The sequence below is a fragment of the Trematomus bernacchii genome, unplaced genomic scaffold, assembly GCF_902827165.1.
Source record: "Trematomus bernacchii unplaced genomic scaffold, fTreBer1.1, whole genome shotgun sequence".
Taxonomy (NCBI): domain Eukaryota; kingdom Metazoa; phylum Chordata; class Actinopteri; order Perciformes; family Nototheniidae; genus Trematomus; species Trematomus bernacchii.
The window spans coordinates 69,462-83,329 of record NW_022987755.1 but is presented as its reverse complement, the minus strand read 5'-3'; the positions used below and the strand labels follow the sequence as shown (position 1 = coordinate 83,329).

At 40.3% G+C, this 13,868-nt stretch overlaps 1 protein-coding gene across 1 annotated transcript; it reads left to right on the top strand.

Annotated features, from left to right (window-relative positions):
- The first annotated feature begins 6,497 nt into the window (after positions 1–6,497).
- On the top strand, positions 6,498–11,643 carry LOC117496574. Its single transcript, XM_034148274.1, has 2 exons — positions 6,498–6,600; positions 9,456–11,643. Exons 1-2 carry the CDS (start codon positions 6,593–6,595, stop codon positions 11,191–11,193), a joined length of 1,746 nt encoding a protein of 581 aa, XP_034004165.1. The 5' UTR covers positions 6,498–6,592; the 3' UTR covers positions 11,194–11,643.
- The last annotated feature ends 2,225 nt before the right edge of the window (positions 11,644–13,868 follow it).

Below are 13,868 nucleotides of genomic sequence, written 5' to 3'. Positions count from 1 at the left end.
GTTTGTTTTCTCAGGAGACGACGAGACGTTTCAGGATATTTTCCGGGACTTCAGCGACATGGCGTCCCACGACCCCGAGAGGCTCAGCAGACGGAAGTTCAGCCGCGAAGGACGGAGGAAGAGTGAGAAGAGAAGAGGGAAGACGAGGAGAAACGGTGAACAGTGTTAAAAAGACGACGCAATGACAGAAACTTGAAGCCCGACGGACTGCAGGCCCGAAAACAGACGAGTCGTTAACAGACGGGTTGATAAGAGACAGGTCGTTAACGGACGGCTCGTTAACGGACGATATTCATATTAACCTATAGAAAAGTTGACTGACAGCTACACGTTTCTAAAATACAATCGTACTGTGTAGTATATTCTTTTACACCGTGTTATGTTACGGTTGGTCCTGGGTTCATCAGGTGAGACATTCATTTCATTATCTGCATTTTCTGTTACTCCTTTGGTCTAACAACCATCACTAAGGTCATGTTTCCATTCAGTTTGAGTCATTGTTTTACAAAGAAAGGAACGGCTAAGGAAGCGCGCGTCCATCAAGTTTCATGGAGCTAATAAACTTGGTTACAGCCGAGTTTCATCAGAAGGTTTCGCTGTAAACAACTGTTTATATTTGAAGAAAAAAAGCGGACGACTTGTGAGAAATGTTACTTTGTTCGAGACCAATTTGTGTGATTCTCAAGATGTGGAAACAGACGGTTAGCCTAACTGTGTCCGAACTTTAAGCTACCGTTAGCAGACGCCTAGCTAACTTATAAGATGTTCGTTAGCTGTATAAATAAAAAAGCCACTTGGTTGTTACGTATGTAGTCAAAAGAAGGTAAAAGACATCCCACAGCTGCTTCGACCGATATTGTGTGGAAGATGTCAACGAGACACAAAGATAATCTCAGTTTGATGTTTGATTTGAGTTGTTTTGCCTCTTGTGAAGGCATCTCTTCGTTGTCGAGTGTGATCGGAAACCACTATTTTATCTGATTCACCGTCAAGTTGGTGTTTGAAATGTCTGCATGACGAGGCGTCTGAAGAGGCGTGTGGAAGAAAATGAAAGAAGACAATATCATTACAAAATATTTTATGAATCTGACTTTTCAACGCAAAGAAATCCCCAAACTGGGATCAATAAACGACTTCTGATCTGATCTGATCTTAAAGAGGCCCTGTTCTGCTTTAAGGTGCGTTCCCTCTCCTGTAGTTCTGTAGGTTTCAGTGCATGTCAATGGTCTGCAGACCCCCCCCCCTGCCTGATTGGACTCCTTTGTTTACCTCCTGAACACAGTGACATCACTATGTAACACTCATGCTCCTATTGGCTAGCTCTCCAACACATTTTACATGAGGTTAAGGGGCGGGACATGTCTAAGCGGTTGACCAATCACAACAGAGCTGACCAATCAGAGCAGACTGGGCCCATCTTGTTACATTCCAGTTTATGTACTAAGTAACCATACCTGACATGAACGTGACATGCTAGCTGTTTCCCTTTACTTCCAGTCTTTATGCTAAGCTAGGCTAACACGTCCATGAAAGCATATTAACTAAAAACTTCCTTTTTTCTGTCTTTTGAATACAGTTACTGAATCCCCCTCACAGCTGTTTGTTGTTCATGTTATTTAAAATATGAGTACCCCAGAGGCCTGTACTACGAAGCCGGATTTTCCTAACCTGGATATGTTTGAGTTAGCCGGTTGGCCCAATCCAAAACATACGCGCTCTCGCTAAGCTGTACTACGACGCTGGTTATCAAGTGGATCGCTCAAGCCAGCCGTGTCCTATCTAGTTAGGTGCGCGTTCACATGAAAGGGGTGGTATTTGGAGCATTCGACCAATCACAAACATGGACAAGCGTACTGACAGCGCAGCGTCATACTTCCTGAATGAAAAGTGAACTTTAATATTAGTCAAATATGAAGAAGTTAAACTTTAAACATCCATGACTTAAACACTTTATCCAGGATAAAAGCCACATAGCTGCACCTGCAAGGTGAATACAGCTGGTAACAGAGAAAGTGTTTGAATGCGTTCATTAACAGGTTTATGATATCACTGCCCCGTCTAAGACACGATCTGACTTTAATTACATTTGACTCGAGTGTTTCGTCAACTTAATGTGTTGCTTAAAATAATACTTCTGCATACAGTATGTGACACTGTGAGTGTTGCACGGCCAGATACGGCTCAGCTGACTCAGATAAGGAAATATATGATACATTATGATGTGATATGATATGAATGATAATGGGACACATCGACGTCTGCACTCACAGTGCCGCGGACTGTACTTAATGTTACTCTGATCCGGTTACTTATGTCGTGGCAGATATTTAAGTAAGCTTTCTTAACGCTAATGTTATAATAGTCAGATTGCTCTGAAGATGGGAGGAGGGGATATTCTATTAATTTTCACGTTCACACAGTCAGTTGATTTTTGCCGGCCGTCTTTCCTGCAACGGCAGTTTTTCTGTATTTCCTCTATCCTGTAATATGAATTGATCGCTTTAAACTCTGCACACGGAGCTCTGATTGGTCAGCAGGCGGTGCTTTCACTGAGTTGATCTCTTAGCCTGCAACCTAACCTGCTCCCGAGGAGGTTAGCCGCTCAGCATAAGTTACCATGGAGATCTAGCCCGCTAAAAAGAGAACCAGCGTCGTAGGACCGGAAAGCCCGAGTTTTCCTTGAAGTCAGCCGGCTAAGAGAAAATCCGGCTTCGTAGTACAGGCCTCAGGTCAGTAAGAACCACTTCTGTCTGATTAGATCAGCACTCAGTCTGTAGGGACTTGAACCGGAGGGTCGCCGGTTCACCCCCCCCCCACCGCAACACACTGTACAATGGCTGCCCACTGCTCCTAGTACTAGGATGAGTTAAAGGTCTCCTATCAAAAAAGTTTCAGGAACAAAGATTCTCTCTTTTTGTCCTGATCCATTTATATAAAAACCTGTCTGAAAATGAGCTGATCAGATTTTGGCCACTTGATGATGTCATAACGATGTTTTGTCTCTTAGCCAATCAGCAAGAAGAAGAGGATAATAGGAGACCTTTAAATCCAGAGGGTCCCATTGCCTGTGTGTGCTACTGAGTACATGTATGCCAACAATAAAGAGGGTTTGAATTCCTCTTAGCTTTTATTAAATATATGTGACGTAGAAACTGGTCTTAAAGAGGCTCTAACTGCTGGTTCACTGGCGCCTGAAGGCTGTCAGATGTATTGTTTGTGTTGTCTTAATAACAGCTTGAGTGTTTATTTAGTTGTATTTCATGTTTTTCTCCCGTTTGTCGTCTTGTGTTCAGAAAGGGATTTAATGTGTGGACTTGTGTTCGTGTTTCTCATGGATTGCAGACGCTATCAGTGTTTTACAGAAACAGAATAACGGGAGAACATTTCCACCAGCAGAACATCCAGTTCTCCAAATACTGATTTGGTATCAAAGAGATTACTTATCTTCTCAAAATGATGTCAAAATAACCACTAAAAATGTCCAAATATTGACTTGAATTTGTATCAAAACCTTATGTTCAGATATCAATTCATCATCTGGAGAAGGTTTGTCAATATAAGGATCTCTTTCTGAATTAAATTGGTGGAAATGGGCTTAAAAAAAACTTTCTTTGACTGAAAGATGTTCTTATTTCTGTATTTGTAATAAAGACTGAAGAGGAACGAGGCACTCTGGAGCAGAGCTGATCACAGCTGCTGCTAAATAACCTGATACATAATAACACATCTTATTTATTGGTAAATGTTAATGTTTTATTCCTGACTGTTACTAATGTGATGCTTAATAAAACCTTAATACGTCCTGATGTCTGTCATTCATTCAGTGTACCATTTTTATATACATAGGTAAGGTAACCTGTGAGAAAGAACACTAAATTATAATATATATTAAATGGCAATTCAAACATTTATATAAATTAAAGGGTTGTTAACAAGTTCATTTTTATAAATGAATATGAAAGTAATAAATGAACACATAAAAGGCCTTATATTTAAGAGTTTTATGCTATAGATATTTTATGAAGGTTAGGGTTATGATATTAATTATTTAATAAAGAAATAACACAAAGCCCGATTTCATATTTGTTTTAAACATTAAATATATATTACTATAGTTATATATTCAGTACAATTAGGTTATTAAATTAATGCGTTAATTCAGATTAAAAGAAAGAAATACAGCGTCAAAAACCCACTAATGAACACATAATAGGCCTTTTATTTAAATGTTTTATTCTGTATATATATATTTTATTAAGGTTAGGGTTAGGATATGAATTATTAAAATACATTTAAAAAATAACACAAACCCCTAATTATTTATTTTTTGCATTAAACGATATATTACTATAGTTATACGTTCAGTAAGGTTGTGAAATTAATGCGTTAATTCAGATTAAAATGAAGGAAATTCAGTGTAAAAACCCACTAATGAACACATAATAGGCCTTTTATTTAAATGTGTTATTGTATACTTTTTAGGTTGTAATTTTATTTAATTTTTACTCATTATTAAAGTTAAAAAAAACATTAACACATGGCCCTAATTAAAAAAACACTCACTAATGAACACGTTTTTTTATTTTTGTAGATCAATCTACCTGTTCTGGTTCTGATTCAAGGGTCTAAGCCGTGTTGGGTTAGTCCTTAAACAAAGTTAATGCCTTACACATTACTAGTTACTTGCCTTACTTTACTAAATGACTCCCTGCTTCGGTTATCTCATCTATTGCTCACGGTTAAATACTGATTTATGATTTGATATATGGCTGTGGTTCAGTTCTAGTCTTCTTGGCTCAGCTCTCACTCCCCTGCCTCCCCCCCCCCCCCCCCCCCCCCCCAAAAAAAACCGTGTAGTGGTACGACCCAGATCTGGCTTTCCCAAAACATCCATAAAACAATCTCTGCTTCCGACAATGCAGGACGAATCAAATCATCATCAAATCAGTCCAGGGCCGTAAAGAGGGGTCAGATTAAAATGCTCTTTTGAATCCATAATGAGATCGACCTCTCTCTGTGCTTCGTGGCTGAGATAAGACGCCCTGCACTCAGCTCGTAAAGCTTTAATCTTGTTGCCAGCAAAGTGTTATGATAGAAATGTATAATACGTGTCTGCAGCACATAGAAACAACCGGATGTTAACCTGCATATGTTGGGCGATTTGCACAATTAGCATAAATTGCATTAATTAGCACTAAAACCTACAGTAGGCAGACAATAGTTACAAAATGGTTTGGTCTATATGAGCAGTTTAGGAATGGTTTTGGAGGTTATTGAAGATGCTAAGTCTATTTCTGACATTTTCAGGATGCGTAATGACAGTTTTAATCAGAAAATGCTAATATTTGTACTCTCTGTGGACTGGTTTTGATTACCATGAGTAGAGATTGGATACAGAGAGCACAATATTAACATAATAACCTCTACTGCGGACAATTCTTTTTCAAATAAATAAGAAATCTGTCCAATCCAAATGATCCAGAGTCCCTTAAAACTTCCAAATCAACCCAAAATTCATCAAAATCAGCCACCAGAGAGTACAGATATAGCCACTTTCTGGGTAAAACTGCAACCCTCAGCGTCCTCAATGACCAAGCGATTTCATTTGGCTAAAGTGCCATGAATTACATTTTTACATTACATTTCATTTAGCTGACGCTTTTATCCAAAGCGACTTACAATGACCAATTACAGGGACATTCTCCCTGGAGTAACTAAGGGCTAAGTGCCTTACTCAAGGGCACACTGGTGGTGTTCCAGGCGGGATTTGAACTCACAACCCTCTGATCTCCAGCCCACAATTTATACTAATTGTGCAAAATCCCCAACATGTGCAGGTTAGCATCCAGAAGTTTCTATGTGCTGGTACTTCTTTAACCCACATGGTGAACTGGCCCCCCTCCAGTTCACACTCTATTTGGTCCGATCAGGACTTGAACCGGTAAGGAGACTTTTTTCCCAGGGAAGTAATCAGAAGTCCAAAAGACTCTGAACGCAGCATCTTTTGGAGACTTCAATTGCACTCTCTAGTTGTCTATAGACTCAAAAACACGTATAGTAAATCAGTGTAAAGCAAAACGTTGGGGTACTCAACATCTCCGGGACCACCATAGGACTATAATAAAGCTTTGGATCCTTAAAATGGACTAAATGTAAACAGGAATGTTGTCGACTGTAATTGAAAAATGTTGTTCCAGTCCTCATAAAAGTAGATGGATTTATGGGTTCAGATTTACAGTAAACGCATCTTATCATATCTCATCACAACTTTTAGTATTCAAGACTGTAAAGTTTATGGAGGGACTGTGTCTGGGAAGTCATCAAAAGATGACTTCCCAGACACAGTCCCCCCCCCCTTCCCCCCCCACCTGCTGATATTAAGATAACGCTCCCTGATCTCTGCCTCCTCATCCTCAGAGACCAACACAGGTAGGAACTCTTTGAAACAGGAGTCATGGAATATATCCGAGATTTAAGGCTGAATTCTGTGGATCTGAGTTGACTGCTTTTTATGTTGTGTACTAAAACATTTTTATTCCATCCAGAAAACTCATTGGACGCCCCATCTTAAAGCACCTGTAAACCAGTCGCCATGGCAATGTGAGTAAAAACTCCATCAGAGTTCATCATTTTAGGCTAAAAACACAATGAAGTTTTGCTTTACACTGTTTTACTATACGTGGAAACAACTAGAGAGTGCAATTAAAGTTTCCAAAAGATGCTGCGTTCAGAGTCTTTTGGACTTCTGATTACTTCCCTGGGAAAAATGTCTCCTTACTGGCTCAAGTCCTGATCGGACCAAATAGAGTGGGAACTGGAGGGGGGTCCGAACTTAAGTACCAGCACATAGAAACTACAGGATGCTAACCTGCACATGTTGGGGATTTTGCACAATTAGCATAAATTGTGTTAAATACCATTCATGGCACTTTAGCCAAATGAAATCGCTTGGTCATTGCGGACGCTGAGGGTTGCAGCTTTACCCAGAAAGTGGCTATATCTGTTTCATTTCAAACCTTTATTTATCCAGGTTGTATCCCATTGAGATCATTGATCTCTTTTTCAAGGGAGACCTGCTCAAGTAGGTTCCACATGAAACATAAAAACATAAACAGAACAACAAAAGGACATCATACAATATCATTACAGGGATTACAATTTACATAACTATCCACATGAACAGGTACCAACAGCATCCGATTGAGTAGCATCCAACCGAGCTTTAAAAACATTTAGTGGCACCAGATTGCTCAGTTTCCATTTCAATTGCAGACTATTCCAGGACAGTGGAGCTGCGCATCTAAATGCTATCTTCCCTAAGACAGTCCTAGCAGTTGGCACATTTAATAAAACCACAGCATGCGATCTCAGGCAGTAGCCACTTACAATTCGCCGTGAGATCAGGGAGCAGATGTAGGATGGAAGTTTCCCTAACATGGCTTTGTATATAAAAATGTACCAGTGACTGAGCCTCCGTACAGTTAGTGAAGGCAAACCATCTCTGTTGAATGATTTTTGATTAATTTTGGGTTGATTTGGACGTTTTAAGGGACTCTGGATTTAAAGTTTCCAAAAGATGCTGCGTTCAAAGTCTTTTGGACTTCTGATTACTTCCCTGGGGAAAATGTCTCCTTACTGGCTCAAGTCCTGATCGGACCAAATAGAGTGTGAACTGGTTGTTGGAGGGGGGCCAGTTCACCTCGTTGGAAATGCCAAGAAGTAATAATAATAATAATACATGGGATTTTTATAGCGCTTTTCCTAATGCTCAAAGACGCTTTATATAAAATGTAAAAAAAAATGTTTGCAGCTCATAGAGACCTGTTGTGAACCCGGAGATGTTGAGTACACCAACGTTTTATGTTAGAAATGTATAGTAGGGTCTCCAGCACATAGAAACTGCCGGATGCTAACCTGCATATGTTGGGCAATTTGCACAATTAGCATAAGTTACCATTACAGCCTATGTGGACAATAGTTTAAACATGGTTTTGTGGGTTATTGAGGATGCTGAATCCATTCCTGACATTTTTAACCAGAACATGGTCATATTTGTAGTCTCTGTGGGATGATTTTTGATCAATTTTGAGACAATTTTAAAGATTTCGGAGACTCTGGATCATCTGGAATGGACAGATTGTTATTGCCTGAGATAATAAGGATAATCTTGTGCTCTCTGTATCCAATGGTCGCAACACTCCTCATGGTTGTCCAAATCCTCCCACAGAGAGGACAGATATGGCTTCTTCCTGGTTACGATCTAGAAATAGACTCAGCATCCCAAATAACCCCCAAAACCACTCCTATAATGTTCAAATCAGCCAAGCCATTGTTTAACTATTGTCTGCATATGCTATAATGCCATTCATTCTATTGAACAAAACTGATGCTAATTGTGGAAATTGCCCAACATATGCAGGTTAGCATCCGGCAGTTTATATGTGCTGGGGACCCTACTCTACATTTCAATCATTAAACTATCGGGTACATTTCTGGGTTCACTATGCTGGCAACTAGACTAAAGGGAAGGATCTAGGAGTAAACAAAGTCAGGGGTTAAGCACAGAGAGGCCCGGGCGCGCACAATGCTATAACACTATGGCCTATTTTGTTAAATGTATTGCATTATATGACTCCTGCAAACACTACATTACACTCAGTAAGACTGCCTCTTCTTAAAGGTCTTGTCGCTAACTCTTTGTCACAGATGCTATAAACTTACTGAGATTCTTTTCCACTCAGTATATTATTTGTATTTGCACACATCGTTATGTAATCTAGTCTTACATCACAATACAATACAATTCATTCCATTGCCTTGCCCCACTTTAAGAGCTTTTATGGTGTCATTTCACAAGTGAACAGCTCTGCCAACACCCTGATATACTGTGGCAATAAATGATCTCAACTCAAGGCTCCACTAACACTTTTAAATATAACCTTACATACAATACAGAGGGCAATCACAGAATGAATACTACCATAGGAATATATGTGTAGCACACTTTATACAGAGGGTGATCACAGTATGAATACTACCATACAAGTACATATGTAGTATACTTTATACAGAGGGCAATCAGAGTATGAATACTACCATACAAGTACATATGTAGTATACTTTATACAGAGGGTGATCACAGTATGAATACTACCATACAAGTATACACTTTATACAGAGGGCAATCAGAGTATGAATACTACCATACAAGTACATATGTAGTATACATTATACAGAGGGTGATCACAGTATGAATACTACCATACAAGTATACACTTTATACAGAGGGCGATCTTGACTTTTGACTACTAAAAAATAATGCACACCTCCCAAATTATATTTCTATTTCTAATTCTTGGTGGATTTAGGTACACACACTAAACTGCTTTTCTGTAAAGTTGTATTTATTTTCTTTGTTCAGTAGTTTTTGAGCTGATGTCTTTACTTTTCTACAGGAACATCGTATCCAAATTTGCTGACATCAAATGTAAAGTTCAGATCTTTCCAGGATCTCCTTCTGTCTACCGGCTGAAACCAGAACAACAGAACATTGGCTCTATCAGAAGACTGACTCTCGGTAAAAGAGATCCAACAAAGATGAACAAAACCATCTTGCTTGTTGGTGAAACAGGAACAGGAAAATCTACTCTGATCAACGCTCTGATCAACAACGCCATGGGAGTGAAGTTCGAGGACGATGTCTTTTTTCAGATCGTACAGGAAGCAAGGAGAAGTCAAACAGAAAGTCAGACGTCAGACGTGATCGTGTACGAGGTCTTTGGTCTTGAAGACAGAACTCTGCCCTTCTCTCTGACCATCATCGATACCCCCGGGTTTGGAGACACCAGAGGGACTGAGAGAGATGTCCTCGTCAGAGAAAGATTGTTGGACTTGTTCCGCTCAACAGATGGAGTTCATGAGATCGATGCAGTGTGTCTGGTGCTGAAAGGGAGTGACAATCGACTGAGTGACCGACTGACATACGTCTTTGATTCAGTGGTGTCTCTGCTTGGAAAAGACATAGAGAAGAACATCGTTGCCCTCATCACACACTCTGATTTTGTGTCAGCTGCAAATGTTCTACAAGCTCTGAAAGATGCAAAAATGATGTGTGCGAAAGACGAGAAGGATCGGCCTGTTCATTTCATGTTTAATAACATCCAGAAAACAGATAGAGTTAAGGGAAATGAGCGTGCTCTAAAGTATGCATGGGAATCAACAGACGAACAGATTGGTCAGTTCGTTGATTTCCTGAAAGATACCAAATCACAGAACTTGGAAACAACCGTTGAAGTTTTGAATTCACGCATCAGACTGACAGCATGCATCCACAACCTGCAGGAGAGGATTGAGTTCATTGAACTGAAACAGAGAGAGATCAAACAGACTCAGGAAGCTCTGAAGAAACACGAACAAGACATGAAGAATAACGAGGACTTCAAGGTAGAAGTTTTTGAAGCCTTCAAATCTAAAGAACCTGTCGATGAGAAACGATGGTGGGCGTTAGGGTTAAACTATGGAGGAGCTGTCTGCTGTGAAGTCTGTAAGGAGAACTGTCACTATCCATGCACACTGGCCCTGTATCCAAGTCACTGTGAGGTCATGCAATACAAATGCACAATATGCCACAAAACATGTACTGTATCAGGCCATAAGAATGAGCTCTACTGCACGGTGTGTACTTGGAAATGTCATGAATCAAAACACGTGAAAACAGAACAATGCACTAAATGTGGGGATGAGTGCAGTGATCCAAGTCATCTGAAAACACCCTGGAAATATGTGAGCAAGACCAGGAAAGTTACTAGGACCAAACGACAGATGAAAGCAATGTATGATAAGGGTAGAGAAGACAGTGAGAAGTCAGCTAGCCTCTTGGAAACTCTCCAGAAGAACATGAAAGACCTGCAGAAAGAAAAAGATCAGTTTCTGGAAGAGTCTTTCCGACATGTTGTCAGACTGGATGAGATCGCCATGAAGGTTGTTTCCCTGGCCACTCAGGTGCACCTGGACGTCCTGATCGTCATGATGAACGAGAAGGGAGACAAAGACAAAGTCATGAAACTGGAGGAGATGAAAAGCAAAATGGATGAACATAAACAATTCAAGTCACTGCTGCGCTTCTGGTATTGTAAAACAGCAGAATTCGGTAAAGCAGCAGTGGAGAACTTCAGACAGAAGACAGGGGTGTAGAAAACAAGCTCACACTGTTGATCAACCTACAAAGTGGGATATTGATATCATGACTTCAAAGAGAAATTCCACTTTGAAGTGGGTAACGGTTAGAGTCAAAGGACAATCCCAACATGAAGATAATTAGTCCGTAAAGGAACACAAGACAGTGAAATGGCGTTGAACTGAGAAACAGCGTAACCACAGATCGTGGATGGATGATTGAACATTTGTGGAACTCCAGACAAACACAGACCCTCAATTGCTGCTCTGGTTTTAAAGTGAGTGAGAAACCCCCCCTGCTGTTGAATGTCAGGTACAACAGCTCCCTCCCTCCTATATAGGGACTTTATAATTGTACTGATTTTGACTACCATAGCCGTGTTCACACCGGAGTACTTTTCACCATACTTTTCGCGTTTAGTTCCGTTAGTACCCCTTATGTCGCGTTCACACCAAAAAGAGCACTTAATCTCGGGAACTTTTACCCCCATGTTTAGTGCCTGCTGAGAGGTGGTACTTTCCTGGGGGAAAAAAGTGCCCCAGTTCTGATTGGCTGGGCGAATTGCAAACCACGCCCCGTACAACTCTGAAATGTTTTGTAGAGCCGCCATTTTATTATCCTGGCATTAGCATTATTAGCATTAGCATTTGCCCAGCGCACAAACGCAGAGAGACTAACTTATGGCAACACAAAACAAAACATGGGAGCAGTGGAGATGAGGAGGTGTCGGCGTTCTGGCGATTTACTCTGAAGGCTTCAGTAGAAGCTGCTGGGAGTCCCAGCAGCTTCTACTGAAGCCTTCCCCAACTCCGGGGACTTCCGGCCGGGGACTCCGGGTGGCAGTATACGCCGTGAAGTGGTTTGCGGCCTGCCAGTAAACCCAAAGCAGAAGAAGAAGAAGTGACGTCAGCGGCTCATTTGCGTAATCTTCCCTCAGGGAATATATTCCGGTGTGAACGCGATCTGTACTAAATGCCCTGGGGTCATAAGTGCTGGGGCACTGAGTGCCGGCACTAAATACGGCAAAGTACTTGGTGTGAACGCGATCTGTACTAAGTGCCCTGGGGTAATAAGTGCTGGGGCACTGAGTGCCGGCACTTAGTACGGCAAAGTACTTGGTGTGAACGCGCCTACATGAGTAGTGTTGCAACCATTGGATATAGAGAGCACAAGATGAACATTATAACCTCTACTGTGGACAATTATTTTCAAATAAATAAGCAATCTGTCCAATCCAAATGATCACCTAAATCTTCAAATCAGCCCACCAAGAGTACACATATTGCCCTTTCTTTGGTTATAACTGCCATAATTTATCCTGAAAATGTCAGAAATGTCAGGACCAATCAGGAGGAGACAGCCACGGCCATTGCCGTTCGAAAGCGCTGGAGACGTTGTAGTACATATGCCAGGCCTGTAGGTGGTGCTGTTCTCACTGAATCAGCCCAGAGCTAAAAATTGTCAAATTGAGCAAAATGAGGCATGGCTAAAATGCATGATCTGTTTGGTATTTTGAAAAAAAAAAGTATAAATATGCCTTATATAGGTATGGTCCTACACTATATTATTCAAATATAGCATGATAGGTCCACTTTAATCATTGTTATCCTTTTTAATGATTTGTAACCGTATATATGATTTAAATAAATAAAAACAAGTAGACTGTTGTGGTCTACTGAAAGACAGCAGTTTATTTTATTATTGTCTGACTTCTGAACAAAGCTCAGTAAGGCCTCCTGGTGTGGTGTGGTGTGTGTGTGTGTGTGTGTGTGTGTGTGTGTGTGTGTGTGTGTGTGTGTGTGTGTGTGTGTGTGTGTGTGTGTGTGTGTGTGTGTGTGACGTAGACCAATTGAGAGAGTTTGTGGAGCTCCAGACGAACACAGACCCTCAATTGTTGCTCTGGTTTCAAATTGAGGAAAGAGCCCCCCCTGCTGTTCAATGCTAGCTACAGCAGCTCTCTCTCCTCTATATACAAAGTATGGCAAATAAACCAATGCATTATTTCATGACTTGTTCTTTTCATGTAAAGTAAATTGACTGAGGCATATACTTTTGGAATCAGAAAATGATGCCTTTGAATCTTTAGGTGACAGTTCTGCAGAAAGACTTTGCAGCTCTTGAGGCTTTTTACTGATATTTAAACTATGTTTGGTGTAAAAGACGATGTGTAATCATTTGTTCTGATGTTATTGTGTATTCTCCACATATGAGGATGTTTAACCTGCAGCTCAGTCTCTTCCAAATCACACTCATCACATGTACTGCATATAAAAGAGACGCAGCTTTCTGCTGGGAAGTAGAACAAAGAAAAGCCTCCATTTTAGTTTGTTTATGAGTTGCATTTCAGCAGTTTGCATTTATTACTTTTTACATGTTCATCAGTAGTTGCTTTATTTTGAGACTTGATTGTTGTCAGTTGAGTTCATCTTTTTTCTTCATCATTTGATCATGTTTGCATAACATGCTGATGTTTGTGGTGTTTCTTTAACCATGTATGATGATGATCACACCTTGAATGTGTTGAATATGAAACAGGTGTCAGTGACGACAGATTTGAAAGAAAAGTCTCCTGTTTTTAAGATTTGCATTCAGTTACTTTGCATTTTTACCTTTTTAGATATTAAGCATTTATGGTTTTATTTAGAGACTTGAGTTTCAGCAGTTTAGTTCAGATTGTTTTTCTTTATCATTT